General features: G+C 44.2%; 1 protein-coding gene across 25 annotated transcripts in view; it reads right to left on the reverse strand.

Annotated features, from left to right (window-relative positions):
• Positions 1-1,774: 1,774 nt before the first annotated feature.
• The window catches only part of RAPGEF4 (Rap guanine nucleotide exchange factor 4), a 282,236-nt gene continuing 262,957 nt past the window's right edge, over positions 1,775-21,053 (reverse strand). For all 25 annotated transcript variants that reach the window (XM_055308182.1, XM_055308181.1, XM_055308180.1 and 22 more), the window contains 6 exons: positions 20,604-20,694; positions 16,947-16,997; positions 16,079-16,166; positions 15,603-15,667; positions 6,000-6,054; positions 1,775-3,071 (listed from right to left, as the gene is read on the reverse strand). In XM_055308182.1, the coding sequence (XP_055164157.1) occupies positions 2,944-3,071; positions 6,000-6,054; positions 15,603-15,667; positions 16,079-16,166; positions 16,947-16,997; positions 20,604-20,694 (478 nt within the window). In that variant the 3' untranslated portion in view covers positions 1,775-2,943. The remainder of the gene's footprint in view (positions 3,072-5,999; positions 6,055-15,602; positions 15,668-16,078; positions 16,167-16,946; positions 16,998-20,603; positions 20,695-21,053) is intronic.

Here is a 21,053-nt window from a genome sequence, read left to right on the forward strand (position 1 = left end):
TTTTGAAACCAGAATATATTTCTTTTAATTTCCTCAGTGGTGGTCATTGACACTGGTGGTCATTGATCCACATTCATATTTAAGAGGAAATGCCACTGAATTCAGGAGAAATCTATTTAACCAGCATGGTATTCAACAATTGCTGGAAAGGCTTAGCTCTTGTACACTGCGCCAGTGTCCTTGCCAAGCAGGTATGTTAAACACTTAGATGTATAATTTTCTACAGGCACTTTGGGTAAAAACATTCTTTCTTCACGTCTTCCAGCAAACCTCATTATCCTTCTTGTGACCCTGTGGGCCTCTTATTTTCTTTTGGCTCGTTTGCAAGTTGAAAAATATTAACTGCATCTCCTGCTTCAGGAAAGGTTGCCTGGCTACTGCTCCCCACTTTTAGAGTGAGAATTCTTGTACTTTGCCATTACTACCTTATTCTCATTTGGAAGATGAAGAGGAATGCACGGAAGGGCATGCGTATTAATTTTGAATAACGTTGAGCTTAAATTAAAGGCCAAAAGATGTCAGTCACCATGAAATCAGGGGAAAGAGGCTGTCAGACATAGGATTCCAGCTTTTAAGTAAGGTAGGGATAAAGAAGAGTAAACAAGAGCAAGAATGCCCAAGGGATAGGCTATCAGCTTCATTTCTCAGCTTTCAAAATTATCAAGAAAAGGAAAACTATAAAATGGTGAAAATTTGCAGCCAATATTGAGGTCTATATCTCATAGACCTCATGGTGAAATCCTGAAAAATAAAGACTTCAAAAAAATTTATTCAGTGACTTTTTTTTTTTTTAAATCTCTATCTCTAGCGAATTCCGGGCGTTCTGATCCACTAAGTGGGAGGCATAACACTGCATAAGACATCCCTGGGGACCTTGAACTAGGAGATGAATGAACACAGAAAGGCATCTGCCTGCTTTAGCATTTCTCAAAGTGAGCTTCTACTGTGTAATGTTTGGAGGGATTACAGTAGGACTTCTCAGAGCCTTCAATATGTTAGTAAACACTGGGAATCGTTTCTAAGAATGGGGTATATTATGCAGTGGCTCTCAAATTTATCTGAAGATACCATCTTGGTTTTGTTTTTCGCTTCGCAGTTGTGTGTCTGTTTTTGGAGGAACAGTTTGTGACCTTGCAGACTAGTATAGCCTGGAACACACTCTGGAAAATGCTAACGTGAAAAAATAGAGACATATTTGGACTTTAAAGAATTTTAGAAATCTCTTCATCAAATATTTACTAAGTGCTTCAATGACCAAGAAATGGTATGAGGCCCCATCATACCAGGCAGTTCTAAAACCATGCTTTTTCATAGCTGCTAATAACCAAAAAATGGAAGAACCCAAGTGGCCATCAACTGACAAACAAGAGGTGGGACAGCCCCATGATCAAACACCATTCAGCCATGAAGAGAAATGAAGTACTGACACATGCCATTACATGGACAAAGCTTGAAAGTGTTATGCCGAGTGAAAGAAATCAGACATATAAGGCTACATATTATGTAATTCCATTTATACAAAATGTCCAGAATAAATGCTAAATCCATAGAGATAGAAAGTGGAAAGTGGATAGTGGTTTCCAGAGCCTGGGGTAAGAGGAGAAAGTTCTGGCATTAGTGATGATGGCTGAACTCCCTTGTGCATATACTAAAAACCACTGCATTTTACACTTTAAAAGGGTGATTTTTATAGTCTGTGAATTTTATTTCGATTAAAAAAAGCTGGAATCCCACCATATCAAAAAGGTTACCCCTGCCATATTTTAGGAATTGAGAACGCCACCACCTTTTCTGGTCAACAGTTATATTTAATGAAGATACTAGCTGTTATTTACAGAAGATATACATACATACAATTCCTACACATGAAAGGTAGCCTAATTGTGAAAAGAGGAAAAAAATGTACTCCAAAATTACATACTAAATAAAATAAATAAAAACTAATCATTTGGCACAATATCTATTATATAGCAAATAAATAACTCTATACCATTGATTGAGTGAACTATTTACAATCTATTTGAAAGTGCAAAACAATTGCTGAAAATCAAGATATTTGTAATAACGATTATGTCCAGAAAATACGTGCGTGTGTGTTTTTTTTAATCAGTAACAATAATTAGCCAATAGTAAAGGTTTTTAATGCCCAGGAAAATACTTTAATTTTGAAAAATGTTTTGTGCATATTGTGCTCTTTTGAAATTTTTTTTTTTTAATCTGAACGCTGGCAATTTTTAGAACCTTGGAGTTTCTTAGTGGAATTCTTATGTATGTAATCCTGATTTGTAAGTTTAAAAAAGTTACATTGTAAACATAAATATTATTCTATATATCATTCAGAAATTACAGACCAGTCCTCCCTAAATTACGTAAGTAGTCATAATGTTTTACAGTAATGTGGTCGGGTTTAATTCCTTCAGAGGTAAGATTTAGAAGATGCTAGAACACAGCTTATGCTTTGGATTTACATGATTCCTCAACACTTTCCAAAAACCCCATGCTCCAAATCAAGGTGTTGAGGTAAAAACAAACTATGTCACCACAGATGTAGCCAAATAAACCCTATTTGTAGCACATCTCACCTTGTGAACTCTCTGAGAAAAACTGTCAGGGGCTTCTTACGGCTCTTGACAAAGGTATTTCTACCAAACCTTCCAGGTGGGATTTAATTTACATTTCAGCAAAGAGGATGGCACGATTGGGAAATAAAACAGTGTGACTACAAACTGGAGATTCCTAAGCTAGGGTGTGAACGCTTTATGTAAGTCAAAGAATTTCTTCTCTTGTCATGACGCTGGTAAGCTGCAGCCCTGACATGTCTCGGGGGGCCTTTCTGCTTGTTTTGCAGAATTTTCTAGTGACAATACAGTCAGTGGTAGCATACATGGCATTTTTGAAAGATTGTGGACTGGAGGCAACCATTGTTCTGGGCACTTTAAATGTCTACGGTCGGCGAGGCTCTAATCTGTGTGACATCTGTGATAAAGTTCTCTGGTTGTCAATCACATTTAATTGCCGTACATAACTCCGGACGTCCTGATGGTTCTTATTAGCTTGAGCTGCATCAGGATCTGCGGAAAGAGAAAAAGCGCACATTGGCATTGCCCAATATATGCATATACGATACAGCTTTTACGATACACTCCAATTATTTATTCTATCCAATTACTTATTACATCTATCGTGGATCCCAAGGTCTCATTGAAACCTTTCCACATACCATATTCATCGAAATGTTTCCACTTGTTCCCTCTCTCCCACCCTTTTCTTCCCTGGGATCACCTTTTTGATCACTTTCCTTTGTATTATATGTTGTAAAAAAAAAAAAGGCAGCAATTAAAAGTGAGAGCATCACTTGATAGCTCCTGGTTGTACATTAAAGTCACTTCCTCTCTCCCTCCCACCCGCATCTGACACTCAGCTCTCTGCCCCCCTTGGATAGGTGAGGACTGATGAGGACTGATGGCAAAAGACACAGTTTTCGTTAGGTCCCAACAAAAGGGCTTAACACCTGGGCTGAACTGAAACAAGGCAGGGCGATCAGCAGGTCCGGCCCTCCAGAAGCGGGGTTGGGCACCGCTGCAGCCCTGAGCCCCTTCCCAGGCCTCGCTGACGTCACAGCTGCTGCTAGGCCTTCCAGGGATTCCCTGGCTGACGGGGCCTGTTCTGAAATGCCAGTTACTGCTCTTTCCTCACCTGCTCCCCCACGCACGTGAGCACTGGAAATCTGAAGGTAACAGATTTCTCTGAAACCAGGCTGAAAGGCCCGTCAAGTGCCCACAGCCCTCCACATGTGGGTGAATGAGGAAAACCAAATGTGAGGGTGATAAACTGGAGACATGGGTCCCCCGGGAGGTGACTCCCCAGCTCCTTGCACGCTGCTACCACGGGCCAGTGTGCACCCCAGTTGCCAGATCTTCCCACTGTTCTAGAGAAACGAGAAGTCTGGATTTCTTTCCTGGGAATTCTCGCCATTTCTTCATGGAGACGTCATTTCCAAGCAAGAGGGGGAAATGCTCTGTTTAGACACAGCACCTCTGCTGCTGGGTCTCCCGTGGGTCACCAGTGGAGGACTCTTATCTAGCGGGCACGGGGAGGGCCGAGCCCGGGTCTAGACTCCCGGCCAGCGTCCTTTCCCTCATAACACCCTGCCTCCTGCAGGCCATCTGCTCTTCCTAGATCCACGCATCCCTCCCAAAGACAGTTGGGCTGCCATCTGCATACGGGGTGGAGGGGAGCCTTGCAGGTCTGAACGCAGAAAAGCAGAGAGAAGATACAAAGGCCCCTACTCACTCCCAGAAGAAACTCATCAGTGTAATTATCACATATAAATAATACCACAGCGCTTAATTCCTCGCTTTTCCCTGGCAGTGTACTCTACATGTACAATATACTGTAATTACATTGTACATATTCCCACAGTGTTTACGAATCTATTCCTATAGCTTTATCTATAGACTGTTGACTTCAGCACCGAGCAGCTGCTGTTTACCAGTAGTTATTGATAACTTCCACAAATGCAGTGGATATTTTATGTATAGATATATAATTCACCCCCCGCCCCCACTTCTCTAGGAGAAGATGGAGGAGAATGTAGGATTTACGCTTATGGAACAAAACATATGACAGTTCCTCTGTTCTTAGATCTCATTGAGAACCTTCTCAAGGTTATGATCCCTCTCAGGCAGACAGAATTTGGGTTTCATTTCAGGGATTTCTTGGACCCCATGGAGGGCCATGGATTCATGGGCCTTGCTGTAGACCAACATCACTTACATATTCTCAAATTCACTTGTATAACTGCTTTAAGACCATGTCTTTACACATACAGTAAATGACTAGCTGAAGAGATGTGAGACACTTTAATTCTTCTAGAATCCTCACAGGAATGGTTGACGATGCACAAGACTATTCTCATTTTGGAAAGACGAGGAGGCACAATCATTTGAATAAAAAGTTTAAAGGTCTACTTCCTCCCCAAGTAAAGATTATTTTTCCTAGTTTTTGTCCCCTTGTATATTGAAAAAAAGGAACATTTAGCAGTTCTGGCAGGCTGTGTTAGCAAACTCTCACTTTGGGTCAGTCTTGGGCTGGGAAGGGTAAAGGTAGCTCTGATCAGTAAACTGAGAAGCTTTTAGTCTCTTAGCACAAGGTTTACGGGAGGGGATGGTACTGGGAGCCCCACAGTCATGTCCATCTCAAATTATCACATTGGCTTAATAAGCCAAATGACTTCAGGTGACTCATACAATGAATTTAGCAAAGAACTTCATAGGGGCCACCTTCTGACTCCCAACCCTGCTGGAGGTAGCCAAAGCTCCACCCCCACTGAAAGTCCCAACCCAGGAGACAGTCGCACTGGTCTGGCACGATGATCTGGTGCTGTGATGCAACTCAATCCCAACCAGTTTACAATTGCTATTTATTAGCAGTAATAGTTTTATATTAAAACATTGTTTAGTACTAGTTATTGTGCTACGCCCAGATTTAGGAAGAACATCTTAAATTTGCTTGGGAATACTAGGAATATAATATGAATTCCTGCTATGGGGCCTTTTGCAAATGTGTTATACACATCAATGCATTCTTGCAACACCTCGAGAGACAACAAATATTATCTTTCCCGGTTTGTAAACGAGAGAACCGAGTCATCAGGGGTTGATGTGAGTTTCTCAACATCAAGCAGTGAGTCATAAAGAGAGTTGGTTTGAGGCGGGATTTGCTGGCAATCATGCCTTCGCTGTCTCTAGCCACACTAGAAAGAGCACATGTATTCTCTTTAAGTTCATTCATAAAATAATATTCTTATGGTTACTTTCTAGTTTTACGACAAGAAAATCCTTCCACTCAAGGCCTCTATCCCATGGGAAATCAGGGTTCAAACTGTGCCCGACACGATCAGATATTGTCCAGACTTCTAGAACGTCTCAGTAGCCTCGTTATAAAGGACTCAATCACCCAGCTCTCGAGTATATAGCACGCAGCAGCGTTTGACTTACTGAAGGGCTGGCTCCTGCAGAATCGCACTGTTCTGGCAGTATTTGCAATCATGCGCTAGAAAGAATAAAGAAAATAGAAAGAATGAAATGCAGGTAAGCTTAGCGTGTAATCCATACAGGGAACAAACCATTATTTATTTCAGTAATAACTGGGCCCTTGAAAAACAGCCTGTGCTGAGACATCGACCATCTGGAGGCAACGTGGATGTCTAACCGGTTTACTCGCATGGAAGAGGCCCCTACAGTCACCCACACAAGGCGCCTCTCAGAGGAGGGGTACCAGTGGGAGAACTCTAGTCCAACTGTTCTGCTTGTGTCTCCGACATGAGAATCAGTCTGTTGTTTCTGAGACTGTGCGTTACTCCTCGGGACTGGTTTTCACCATCCCTTCTGGAGGTCACTGTGAACGTGTAAGAGAATCCGTGACGATCAGAGATTCGGAGAAGGGTTAGCTTGTCACCTTCCTCTCAGGCAACAGGACTCGGTGATGAGAAATGAGATGACGATGCACAAGGCTATTCCCATCTTGGAAGGAAGAGGAGGCCTGAATACAACAAAAATATCCCACTTATGTGTTTTTGTAAACCCTGTGCATTACTGACCCTTCCAACCTTCCAGCAAAAGTGTGCGTTTTAACGTTAATCTTAATTATTTGATTTCCTCCCTCCTCCCTTCCTTTTTCTTCCTTTCTGATTGTAACACTAATGCATGCACATTTTAGAAAATGGGAAGATGCAGAAAATGTTAAGAGCAAAGTACAAATCACTTAGGATATCACTTCACAGGGTCACTTCATTAATGTTTTGGTGCATTTCCTTCTAATGCCTTAAGAAACAATGTGCAAAAGCATCTTTTTCAAACAACTGAAGTCATAGTTTACATATGTATTTCTGTTTTGATATAAATTTTTTCACATGGCCTTGTGTCTTGCATTTTAAGACATTTAAAAAATGAGTAGGTATTCAGTCTTTCGGGCAGATTGTAATTTATTTGACCTTTATTAATTTTGTCATCAAGTGATCCTCTTAGTTTCTTTGTAACGTTTTGGTTGCCATAAAGATTTAGAAGGGATTTTTTTTTTTTATATTGTGTTCAATTTAGCTTAAGACAAAAGAAGAAAGGAGGAAAAAAAAATAAAGGGCAGATGCATGAGGAAAAACATCAGTGAGACCCAGGCACCGTTTCCCAGCCAGGATGTCCATTTCTTGCTCAGGGTATTTTAAGGGTAGCTGGGACCCCCAGGCTCTGTGTACTGTCTTGGGACACCGTGGCTGCTCAGACTCTAAAGGGGTCCCGCAGAGATGGTGGATTAATTCTAACACTAGCAGAAAATTGATAAGGCTCCAGCTAGGAAAAGAGATTTTCTTATCTCCGAGTAGCTATGTAATGCCAGTCCTTGCTTTCCTCTCTCATGGACCCTTGGCTGCCAAAGTATAGAAAATGACTTCGAGAAAGCGTCTGTAGTGTTAAAACAACAAAAAACAAGCAAACAAACAAAAAGCCCCAGCCCTTTGGCAGGAAAAAAAATTCATAGAGGAGGCCGAAGCTTCACAGGTATGTACATGTGAACACTGGTAACACCCTGCTGGATACTATGGCTTTGAGGACTCTGGCAAGCATTAAGTGACACGTGTCTGCACTGGATAATTTCTCATACACAAAGAGGCAATCGGAAAAGTTATGAACTTTGTTTTCATAAAAGATCCATGTCCGTTGATCAGCATGAGAAATATGTTATAAATACCTCCAAGAAGACGCAACATACAATGTATAATTAGCCTCTGGTATACGGAGCCCTGAAATAAACAGGAACTATGATAATTTTCCTGCTAATTTACTTTAAGTTGTTTTTTCACTTCTCTGGGCTTTGCATCCGAAGGGCACAAGTATATTTTATGTAGAATTATTGTAATTCTTCAGATATTGAATGGAGTGTAATTACTGAAAACCCTGGGAAATGCTGCCAGTGTGCCCCTCTGAAGAATAATAAAACAATTAGCAGGGGTCAGAAACCTCTTCCTATACCATTTTGTAGGGAGCAATTGTTCTGCGTTTGAGTTTTGAAAGCTAAAACATTTCATTCTGACTTTGGTGGAGGACTACTCTTTATAGCTATACTCGGAGGCTTCGTAATTTTTAGCTCATTATGTGGTTTAAAATGTGAGAACAATTGTTTAAATCAGTAATTTCCAGCTCTGGAGTTCATTCTGCCTTTCTAAATCTTTGATTAATTTCAACAATGGTTTTAATTTTGACGTATCCTTTTTAATTGCACTCCAAGGTAACTTCGGTTTAACTTTGAGATCCAAATCTGGCTTTGCCAACGAGGCCCACTGTTTGCCTTGTGAGGGGGCCACGGTGCAGCTGCCACGTGGGGACCCTGGCCACGGTCCCGGGCTGCCCTCCCGCGCACCAGGGGCACCTGCGGCATGCTGCCAGAACCGCGCCCGGCGACAAGCACCCGGGGGGCCACAGAGGCTTCGGACGTCCCCTTCTTCACGGGTCTGCAAGGGGCACGTGCCTTTTACAGCCGGCCATCCACGGCAGCCTCCTGCCCTTTGGGGACATCCGGTCAGAGCTACTCATCCCCGCCGAGGACAGTCCCTTTCATTTTAGACATCTTTGACTGTTAAGAAATTTCTTTATCGGGGATCCCTGGGTGGCTCAGCAGTTAGCGCCGCCTTCAGCCCGGGGTGTGACCCTGGAGACCCGGGATCGAGTCCCACGTTGGGCTCCCTGCAAGGAGCCTGCTTCTCCCTCTGCCTGGGTCTCTGCCTCTCTCTCTCTGTGTCTCTCATGAATAAATAAATAAAATCTTAAAAAAAATAAATATTGCCAATTTCTTTAGCAATTTCTCAGTCTAACCATGTAACAGTTTCGGGTCTCCTCAGGGCAGCCGCGAGCATGGTGCCCTAGATTAAGCCAATCAAGATGCAGAAGAATGATTATCGCCTTCCTTGGCCTGAGGATGCTACACATCTGAGCCCGCAGTGGGGAGCTGCCGCGAGCTGAGGCCCTGAGCCTGCTGCACGGCCTCCCGCTCCGTAGATGCGCGTGGCTCTCTTGACCCGAAGTGGAAGGTTCTGCATTTCTCTAGAGTCCTCCAGTCCTTCCACAGACTTGAGCCTTACGTGTTGCTTTGGACGGCAGACGGCCAGTTATTCACCGGTGTTTGCAGTTAAGGTTGAGGAGCCACGGGCTTTGCTGTCCAGCGGCCCCGGGGACGGGGACGGAGCCACCAAGGCGCCCAGCCCGGCCCGATCCCGCCGAGCAGGTTGGCCTGCCGGAGCGCTGGGCAGCTTTGCTGTGACGCGGGGCCGGCGGGAAAAGACCAGGTTACTCCAAGGCAAAGCTGCTCGTCCTTTTTCCCATCTCAGCGAACCTGAGGTTACGACACACTCCCTTTAGCGAGTGGCTCATGCGAACAGCCCCTGTGATGTGGGGGTGCAGAGAGGGGAGCGTTCCTACAGGAGGCGCTCTGGACCAGTGTGGGGCGCCAACCCCCCCCCTGCCCTGACTTCCCTGGCGACGGCCCTCCCCAGGAAAGCAGGGCACTTAGAAGGCAGGACCTTGGGGAGCGTCTGCAGGCGCACACAGCGGCCGGTTTTCCGGGGACCAACTGCAGGTCTTCCGCGTTCCTCTGCACAAGCGAGCAGGTTCCCAGGGCGCCCCGCCTGCAGGCTGCGAACCCAGGGAGGGAGGCTCAGGAGGAAGAGAGGAGCTAGCAAGCCAGGGACTCTGTAACTGCCCTCGTGGTTTTGGTCCCTGAGCTGAGAACAGGGCAACGCAGAAGCAGATGTCCTTCCTGGGCCTGGCTTCCAGAATGCGCAGGACAAAGACGCTGTCCGCAGGACGGGGCTGCGCGCACCCAGCCTGGCACAGGCCACAGCCCTGAGGCCACGGTCCCAAGCGCAAGTGTCCCTCCAGCTCTGATGGTGAGGAATTCACCTTGGAGCCCGGGAAGGGTCAGAGGGGCTTCTCAGACCAGGTCCTGCGGTCTGGGCCTCCCTGGTGGCCTTCTGTGGCCCCTGCCCGCAGGCCTGGGTTGACCAACTCATGCCTTCTCGCCTATCCAGGCAGGTCGACAGCCCAGCACGCCCTTGCAGCTGGCTCCAGCTCCTCCGTGATCTCTGTACGGATTCTGGCCCCTGGCCAAGCCTTGCCTCAGCTCTCCTGTCCCTGAAGAGGAGCAGACTCCTGAGCCTGTTTTTCCAGTTCAGACCAGCGGGCCCTGCAGGCAGTGCCACCTCGCACGGTCACACTTTCTCGACCACCCTCCCTCCCACCCACAGCTGCCAGGACAGCCTCCCTCTTGGGCCGTGCTGCCTCTCTGCTCCGAGTCCTGTGAGATGTCAGGCCCCTTCGACGTGCCGCCCCTGAACAGTTTTTGTCTTTCGAAACTTCTCTTGCCCCTTGAGATCTTTGCCAACCTTGTTCTTAATGTTTCCCACATTGCCTTTTCTTTTCATGTTTCTGCCCCTACTGATTTGACTCTGCCCCCATCCATAGGCCTATCAAAGAATCACAGTCGATTTTTCCTTGCGGAACATGTGCAAAACCACACCTACATCACCTGATTATTTTACTCAGATCCTCGTATATTTAGGACAGGAATTTTTGTCCATAAGACCTAGAAATATATATAGTCTCTCACGTGCAGAGATCATGCCCACGATAGCAACCAAGTAGAATTAAGTGCACGGTAAATTAAGTGCACCAGAGATAAGACAAGAAGGCCCAGGAGCTCAGCCAGCCTCCCCTATACGCATCATTGGGGAAGAACTCTGAGCCCTGTCCCCTGGCCCTGGATCTTTAATATTCAAGAGGAATGTGACATACAGATATACACAGGTAATGTGCATGATGCTCGTGGTATATCGTACAGATCACGGCCATGGGACACCGGAGCTCAGGTGTCCAGGCACATGTCTAAGCACAGGCCGCGTATTGTTATCTCTGCATTCAGGAAAGGACAGTGAAGGGCAGACACAGCACCACGGAGAGGAGGGAGACAGAAAAATGTCCAGCCCGGAACAGAGGGCTAAGGGAGTCATAGACTATCAGTAATGCAAAATGCTGCTTAATCAAATTTTCTAATAAAATAGAAAAGACTCTTGGGGGCAGCCTGGGTGGCTCAGCGGTTTAGGGCTGCCTTCAGCCCAGGGCGTGATCCTGGAGACCCGGGATCGAGTCCTGCGTCGGGCTCCCTGCATGGAGCCTGCTTCTCCCTCTGTCTGTGTCTCTGCCTCTCTCTTTCTCTATCTCTCATGAATAAGTAAATAAAATCTTAAAAAAAAAAAGAAAACATTCTTGGATCAAAGCTTTGATATATAAAATCCGTTAAAAATGCTTCAGTGTATTGTCACTCACTAGGTCCAACACTGGAATATGACTGAGTTATTCTTTTATTCAACAAATACTTCTTGCATACTTATGATGTGCCAGACAACTTTTTGGGTGCTGGAGAAATATCAGTGAATAAAACAGATCAAATACCTGGTCTAGGACACTTACATTCTAGTGGGGAAGACAGACAACGAAGAGGCAAGTAGAGGTTGTTTCAGATTATGAACCCAGCTGTCGGGGCAAGGTGATCTGTCTGAGAATGCTGGGTGTGGAAAATAGGAGAATGTTTGAAGGGTAGGCCACTCGGAGGAGGGGACACATGAGCTGATGCGAGAGAGTCAGACAGGTGAGGACTAGCAGGGAGACAGTTTCAGGCAAAGGTAACAGCTAGTGCAAAGGCCCTGAGGCCAGAAAAAAAAAGAGAAAAGGCTGGTCTTGCCAACTTGGACTGACTACAGAGGAGATGAAGTGTGAGGTGAGGCTGGATGGTGCTCAGGGTAACAAGTCTGGATTTGATCATATTATGTTGTATTTAACATGGTTTTGTTTTCCTCTTGATATAGCTGCATGAAGTTACCTCTCTCTGCATTTTGCTTTCGGTTATCTCCTGTGTTGCAATTACTATCAATATTTCATGCGTTTATGCTTTCACCTTCTTAACTGTATACAATCTCCTAAAGGCCAAGGATTATGTATTGGATTTCTTTATATTTCCTAGCAAAAGCCTTTGCCTGAACAGTCAACACAGATTGCATTGCTTTGAAACATATCTTTTGGAGAATCTGCATTTAGCTCAGTGTGTGAGTTCTATATAAAGAAATAAACTTTCAAGGTCCTTGTGTAGATTTCTGTTGTGTTGGAAAGTTTTGAGAGTTGGATGTATTTGAACATTTCAATTTTCACTTGGAGATTCTTTTATCCACGCTTGATATAAGCCTAGTGCTTTCTCCATGGATGTTGTAATAATATTATCGGTGATAGAAAACATATCGTTACTAATTATGTAATGCCATAATTAGTGACACAGAAATAAAAGGATTCAAAGCATTTCTCTTTCCTCAATGAATTAGTTTCTGTTAATGTTTCCAGAAGTGAAGAAGCTGGCCCCATGCTTCTCATTCCAAATAAAATGACTATCTTAAAATAATGTTCATAAATAAATACACCTAAATATGGGTATGTCTGAAATAGAACCAACCTCCTAATACAGTAGCAACCGTAGCTATCAGCATGCTTTATGCAGCCTGGGATATAGTGGCAGCCAGCCAGCATATTATCCTCTAATCCATTGCTAGTCTACCTCCTAAATGTTATAAATATTCATGTATGCCATAGAAAGCTACAAAGGGCTTTATTCAAACATTTTTTTGAATACTCCTTTATGTTTCCCCCAAATGAAAGAATGTCTGCTTTTTTTTTTTTTGCATAAGGATCAGAGTGTGAATTCTCTTTTGTTCATACTCATAAATCCTGAAAACCAATATGCAACAAATTCTCTAATCCTCATTTCATACCTCAAGGGTAAAAAAGGTTCAAAATAAAAATACTTAGGGCTGGCACAGTAGTCAGTAGTTTGCTGTGTCTGCAATGCTGCCACCAAGAACAGGCATCTGTGTTCCTGGCTACCCTGGTGACTTCTGCCCCTGGCAGGGGCTCCCTCTAGGGAGACCGCTGAACAGCCCCACAAAGGCTGCCAGCTGTGCTCACCACCTCGGCCTTGCGATGAATGATTGGGAAATGGCGTGGACATCAACCTGAAAAGAGAGATGTCTCCTTCCCTAGGACACACAGGGGCAGTAGCAGCCACTAGTGGGAGTTGTAAGTGGCAGTGGTAGTGTGGGGTGGGCTCGTTTACGGGGAGAGAAGGTCGGAAAGCTGACGACAAATGCCAGGTTGGCTAAAGCCAGGTTTAAAAAATATAATCAAATCTTCTCGAAATTCTGTTTCATTTTCTAGTAACATCGAACTCACAAAAAGGCGATTTTAAGACTAAACTTTCTCATGGTGTATGAATGAATAAAAGGAGTGAAATAAAATTTACGGTTGCTAGAGTGGAGGACCAATAGTTCTCTTTCAGTATCCTTTCTTCCTTTTCTTTCATAGGAGTAGAACCCCTTAATTTTTAGTGGGGTACATGGATACCCCAATAAGGGTCATATCTTCTAATTTTCCTTGCATGTAACTAAGTTTCCAGCCAGTCGAAGGTGAACCCAATGGTGAGTGCCACTCCAGGTCATGTCCTGACAGGGAAGGAGCATGTCTTCATCTTCTCCCTCTCCCCTTCCCTCCACTTGACGTGGCGTGGTGGTGGTGTGCCATCTTGGACCATGTGGATGAAGGAATGGCAGGAGAGGAGAAGCCTGGCACCTTGACTGCCTCGTGAGCCATCACACTTGCTTGGACATTCACATGAGAAAGAAATCCACTTAGCGTGTGTAAGCCATTGTTAATTCAGGTTTCTGCTATCATGGCCAGGTGCGTGAGCGCCCACTGCTGTGGACACAGAGTGGACCAATGGTGAAGGGGAACTCTAACAGCCATTGGATACGACTCTTCCTTTGAAGGTTATGGGTATGACACCAAGATCTAAAAGCCCAGAGGAAACAACTCTCATTCTCCTTGACAAATGTTTTTGTTATTCTTGCTTGTCCTGTTGAGTTCACTTTAATGATCAAAAGTTCTAAAGCTCACTCAAGTCTTTGGAGACTCTGTCTTCTACGCCTCTGTGCACATGTATATTTTAGAGTCAAATAGTTGGCTTAGCTATCCCTTAGTTTGCATTTCTGCATAAGTGATCTGGAAGGTTCTTTACCTATTTGCTAAATCTTTCATTTCTGGAAAACAGGTTTTAAGAAATCAGGGAAATGTTTAATTCTCCATACTAATAAGTGAGCAAAGAATGTTTTTTTCCCCCCTTTGATCAAAGAATTATTAAACTGACAGTATTAGAGATGCTCGTACTCTGCCGTCAGAGGGGAACACTGCTGAGGGAATATTTGCCCTCTAGCACACGGTGTCTTTGAGGAGTGTGGACCCATGGGTTATTTTCTAACGAGCTCAGGGCATGGAAACCTTTTCCCCAGCACTTGCTATCCTTCTTTACCAGGCTGGGCTTGCATTAAGCTTATTCCCAGAGCTGGATGGTGTGATCTTTCCAGAACCACCACAGGATGTTTCCAGCTCTCCTGGAGTTGTGTACGCCAGCTGAACTTCAAGAAACATTTGGAAGAACAGTTTTCTGAGAAGAATTCTATAGCACTATATATATGGCTTAAAGGAATACTTATGGACTTTGGACCCATCTAGAATCTCCAGACATACATGGAGTAGGCGTGATCCCCATTTCTGCTGGGGAAACTGACCCACAGAGAAGTTAAGGGATGGCTACCAAGGGACAAAGCTGAGAACTGACCCTCAGGTCTCCTGAACTCCCACGTCCTGAGTTTTTCCTGCAGTGCCATATTCACCACTGCAAACCATAACCCCAGGCAGATGCTTACCCACACGGAGATAACACTGTAACACCCTATCCATCCAGGCTGCAGCCAAAGGATTTAGAAGACAATGGAGCATTCCATTAACATGCACTATGTAGCTAAAGATAGGTTTTGGCATGACCTGCTTTATTGCTTCACGGAAGATAAGAAAATAAACTGCAAAGTAACTAATGCCAGATAACAGCTTTTTCTTGATGAGGGGAGCTGCAAAATACCAAATGTGTGCCAGTTCCACATCTGTTGTTTTTTAAAAAATTTGTTTTTGGTTACAAAGATTTTCAAGTCCCTTCTCTGAACTTGGGCGAACGTTATTTATTTCTGCATTTAGATGAATGCTCCATAAGAAAGGTCTGCTATGGAGTTGCCTTTTACCTACGTGCACTGAAGTCAGGCTCAGCAGATAAACAACTCGAAGGCATCCTGGGGAAGTCTAGCTCTATGAACCTTACAGCAAAACAACAACATGGAAGTCACTCTGGAACATTCGTGCATTTTAGCAACAGGCAGCCAAGGACGAGGCACACAGCACAAAAGCTAGCTGCTGCTGTGAACTGCAGCACAAATACCATTCAATTTTACAAAAGAGAACTGACAGCCTAAAATAGGTAGCCGATTTGAACCAAATATTTCAAAACTCCTTTATGTGTAACTAGTTTTTTTTAACACGGCAGCATATATGGAAATTATTTCCTTTATTAGTGCAAATGCAGATTTTATTTAAAAAAAAACATTGTGGTTAAGGTTATAATACTGTACGTACCATTTTTTCAAAGTTTACTAGATTGTCAATGAACGTCTTGTTCCCCTCATGAGTAAATGTCATATCTGCACAGAAATAAAAGTCACATTCTAATCACTAACAGAAATATGTCATACAAAGAAACCACAATAGCACCATTAGATTATGCTGGAGGATTTGCATAACACTGCAGTTGAAAAAAGCTGATAATAGTTTCTTTTATGTTGGGTGTTTAACTTTTGAAAGCACTTTACCCGAGACTGGTAAAATTTCCAAACTAACCCTCTGTTTCACTATCAAGTCTTCCAAATCATAGATCCCTCCTCCTCCGATAATCTTCCCAACCCTTTCCGAAAAGTTAAGGGGGAGAGGAGGTGATGGAGAAGGTGCGGGGATGGGGCCAGTCTTTCCAAAGAGATTAGTCTAGTTAGGCTCCTGTTCGTTTTCTTCCCCACGTACTCATCCCTGGCTTGACCTGTGTGTTTTCTTAGAATTACCTTTAATGAGCAAAGGCATGAAGGGGATGAGAGGAGGCTCCAGCTTAGCCACTGTCAGCCTGTAGGCCCTGTGGTTTCTGGAAGGATCCTTTAGAGAAACAGAGATTTGGCTGGTTAATGACTAATGACACATATACCACCCCCTCTACCTCCCAACGCACCTAGACTTGTTATCCCCACAATCAGATAGTTTTCAACAAAGTGTAGCTGTACAAGAAAGGCAGACTTAGCTGAATTTTTATCTTAAAACAACTTCCCGTCAGACATGAAAATGATTTGCTTTGTTTCCGTTTTTGCTCGAGGGGCAGACTTGCCTGCGGGATTGAGGGGAGAGATTCCCTCTGAGAGCAAATACAACCGGAGTAAAACAAACCCCAACCACGAGATCCCCCTCTCCTGAAGCACGGTCTCCTTCCTGGGAGTTCCAACCCCCCTCTCCCTGCCGTTGCCTTGCCAGCCCCTTGCACCCTCTCTGAAACCACCTCATCACTCCTACCAGGTCCCATTCACTCCTTTTCTGACTGTGAACACCTCCCAGCCAATGGGGAACAATAATTTTGGCAAGGCAAGGAAAATGCAGCTTCCAACCCATAGCCAACCTGGGCTAGACAGAAAGGATCCTATTACACAGCTTTTCTTAGTTACACAAATTGACCTTATGTGGGACATAAGTCCTCTTTAAGTTAGCTCCTGAGGGTGCCTTTCATTAGTCAGACATGCTTGTTTTAGCAGCACTAAAATGGGATCATAAACTTCTTAAAGTCATACAAGGACAGGTAAAATTTCTGAAATGAGAACTTCAATTCAGCTAATCAGAAATTGGATTAATGCAGACAGTGAACAGAATAAAGGAGCCACTGTCACTTACCATTAAACTTTCAAACTCTGCATAGAACTTCTTGAACTTGCTTGGCAGTTTCTGTTAATGAAACAAAAATGCCACACTCATATGTCAGGTTCAACATCGAGATATGTATCCTGTGTTACCATATCTAGGGGGAAAAATGTATTTCTTTGGCTTTTAATCAAACATCTCTAAAAAAAAAAAAAAGGCCAGACTGCAATCTGTCTTCCATTTGAGCATAATCTGGAATACAGAGAATTTACCTTTTAAGACTCTGTGAAACAAAAGTAATTACAGATGCTTTGGTCTTACTGTTTTCATAATGTTTTCTAGTAATTCATAGAGAGGACTGCGTTCTCAGACCACAAGTGGTTTGGAATTACCTCCTCCCACACCTTTTAAACTCTCAGATTCCCACAATTAGCACTTTAGACCAGAGAATATTAGGATTAAAAGTTTTAGAAACTACCTATTTCAATCCTCCTCTTCCCTTACAATGTAAATTACACGAGCACAGAAATTTTCATCGGTTTTGCTTATTGCTATATCCCCAGTGCCTGAAAAGTGTTGGATACGTAGTCAGTGCCCAATAAATATGTATCTGAATAGATTAAACATCTCCTATGGAAGAAATTAGGTCTCACAGTTTAAATGACATACGCAAAGTCGCACAGCTGATGACAGTCAAAGCCTCTGGGATTCACGTCACCTGCCTCCTTTCTACAGCCATTCTCACATGCTCTAGGCTTTTCCACACTAGCATTTCCCCATGTGATCTCTCCTGCCTGCTGTCCTACAAACACTGCTGGTTCTCCTGATGCAGTGCCCGATTTAGGGCCGCCCGCCGGCTGTACCCACATTCTGACACTAGTAGGCCATTATGGAGTCCTCTTTCCATCTACTGGTTCTCACTTTGCTTGGGTCCTGAGATCTTCGTAACCCTCAACTGTTCTCTTCTGATAGGGCCACACCAAGACCTCTAGAGCAGCATGATGTGTCTCCACTCCCGACACTAAGTTTTGACTGAGTCCCAGGCCTCAGAGATTCCCAGCTCAGCTCTGCTTCCCGCACAAAGTCTACTGGCTACGACGCATTGACCAGTTAGGCCTCTGCAATCACAGAAAAGGTCCTCTCCCTTCTTTATCATGTTTGAATTGGTTTGTCATATTCTCATTTAAACACCTGTAAAAAATCTTATTTTGTTTTTTGGACCAGTCCCCTACATATCCTCCAAGCTCATTCTCCTAGTACCTCTTTTCCAGTTCAGTTTTGGGGAAATCTGATATCCCTGCTCAGGGGGGACGTCCAAAGGGATGAGAGCCAGGATGGGCACCAAGGGATGTGAGGATCTCATTCCACATGTAGTATCCAAATCACCATGGTAGGGGAGATCTTGCCATGGACATGGACCACTTTAAAAATGAGACGTGAATTATAATCTAGGTTAGGTCTATTGCTTTACTTCTCTTTATGTAGCTAGCTTTTGGGTCAAAGGCAGGACGGCATATGGTAATACAGATCTTTGTAGGTCTTAACACTATTATCTACATACACTCTGTGCTTCCAGAGCAGTGGTTCTCAACTGGGGTCAGTTTTGCACCCCTCATCCCACAGGGGACTTTTGGTGACATCTGCAGACATTTTTTTAATTGTCACAACTGGGGTGGAGCAGAGCGAGGGGTACTACTGGTAGATAGGAGGTTGAGGCCAGGGATGCTGCTAAGCATCCCATGTTACACAGGACAGCCCACAATGAGGAATTATCCTGCCCGCGGTGTTAGTACTGCCAAGGCTGAGAAGCTGCTCTGGGATCTTACTCCATTTGCTTGTGATCAGATTGGTCTTTCGCTTCCAGGTTGAATGGTTCCCTTTGCCACGTGCTGGAGGTTTCTTTCCCTGTTTCACTCATGGACAGTTTCACTCGTGTTCCATCATTCCTGGGACGTCAGGCCCCGAGTCTCGCCCTGCTCACGTCGGGGCCATGGTGCTCTTGGCCCGAGCTGGACGGGAAGCCCGTGGAGGTTCTTGGCAAGTTCAGGTAGAGAAACCCAAATCAAAGATGCTTACGAATGAAAGTTCTTCCCACAGGACGGTATAATTACATTTTGCCTGGCAGAGCAGAAGCTTCTACACCAGGAGGGGTTAACCTTCTCTTTCAGCAACACGCAAGGCTGGGAACTGTAGCAGGCCGAAGGCTGGGCCTCTTCACGTTCCGTGAAAATGAAGGACTGACCAGTTAACTCTTTCTGCTGACTGCACCCTCCTACCCCCAAGCAGCCTGATTTTTCTCTTTAGACCAAGAAAGGACACTCTGATAGTGTTCCCTGGCATGCTATGGCCTCATGTCTGGCTGCTGTTATGAACCTTGCACCTGGCCTCCTGGGACCCCTGGAAGGTGTTACGCCCTCTTTGATTGTCCCCACCAAATCATTTGGTCTCCATCTGGGCATCAGTAGTTGGAAACAGGCCGGGGAAGGCAGACTCTCTGAGAGGAAACCCTAGGTTTCCAGAGATTCTAGGAGCCTTGGGCTCCAAGACAGGGGAGCCTGAAACTATGGCTTCATCGCCTCGTTTTTGTGGCAGCCCTAACTCTGTCCGTTTACCAGCTGGAAGATGATACAGCTGCGTGGCACGCAGGCCTCACCAATTCCCTCATTCCTATATTCAGGGGATGAGCTGCTGTGTGCTGCATCTGCCTGGAATTTTAAGAGAAACCCAAGACAGAAGAACTTGTGCGGACCTGTCCTATAAACAATGGAAACATTTAGGAGGGGCAGAGAAAGAAAACAGTTTCAAGAGGGAAGTGGGGAAGGAAATGTTTTAAGGAAAAATATTTAGAAATGCAAACAGCTGCCTTTGGTGCCTTTTTTAAGCACCCTTGCAAATTAAGTCTCTGTTATCTACTCCTTGACCTCTTTTTGTGTCCCACTTACACATACTTTTTTATTTTTAGTAAGAGTCTATTTTTGTGTATATGTTCTATTAGAGATTAGTATTTCTTCAGCTATATACCACATGTAAGGGGTCGGGCACATTTTGAGTACTTAGCTGATGAAAAATGAAGATGTTTAGCACAAATAACAAACTGTCAACAAACCACTTAATCATATTTGTTCCAGAAATTCACAACACACCTGCATGGCTTTTGCCGCAACCTGAATATTAGCCAACTGTTGTTCCTCCATACACAGAGAGGTCGGCCAGGCGGTTAAGGGATACTTAGTACTCAGCTGGGCCAAACAGTTGGCCTTTTGGCTAATTTTCCCCAGAGCAAAATGACTACTTGGATAAAAATGGATCTTCTGTCCTCTTTTAATTATAGGTAAGGCAATAAGCAGACATTCCAAAGAACAACAGCATCTATGAGCAAAACCTATGAAACCATGCAAGCCATGTTGTTGGCTCATGTTCTACCTAGGAACTAGATGTATTATTATTTACCTTGTACAGACCAAGAAGCCAAGACCCTCACCCGTTCCCCCCAACACGAAAGGACAATACCTTTTTAAATTCACACTCTCAGGCAACTGGAAAGAGGAGACAGGTCACTTCCCTCAAAGTGTCCCACCTTTTCCATTGTTATACCAGTGTGAGTGATATTTCTATTAAAAAAGCTCACTGGTGAGCCTGTGTTTTTATTCTTAAGGTAAAAGTCACAGCTGGATCTCAGCTGAAGCTTACCTCCCACGTGAGTGCCAAGCGGCTCACAGCAACATTACTTAGTCCCATGACGATGGCAAAAAAGGAATTCAGATTTTTGTACTCCTTACAGCTGAAATACAAGAGGCACATGGCTGAGTAAAATGCCACCTTTGAGTGAGATTAAAAAAAAATAGAGTTCTATTTTCTGATAGTCATTAATATTCGTCAGGATTCTTTATGAGAGCAGGCAATGATAGATTTAATGCACTGTATAAGTTCCACTTGGGTGACCACGTTTGGCTATCTGACTTCCCACTGTAATTTTAGAAAGGTGATGGTTCTGGCCATCTAGGTTCAGGTTTTGAGAAGGAATTTAAAGACCCCTACCCTAGGGATTGTTATGATGACCTCGGAGCTTCCTAAAAGCCTTGTTGAACCTGGAAGGAGACATCTCATAGGATAAGACAAGTAAGCAAAATGTCCTTGAAG

Source organism: Nyctereutes procyonoides, unplaced genomic scaffold (assembly GCF_905146905.1).
Source record: "Nyctereutes procyonoides isolate TBG_1078 unplaced genomic scaffold, NYPRO_anot_genome, whole genome shotgun sequence".
Classification (NCBI taxonomy): Eukaryota; Metazoa; Chordata; class Mammalia; order Carnivora; family Canidae; genus Nyctereutes; species Nyctereutes procyonoides.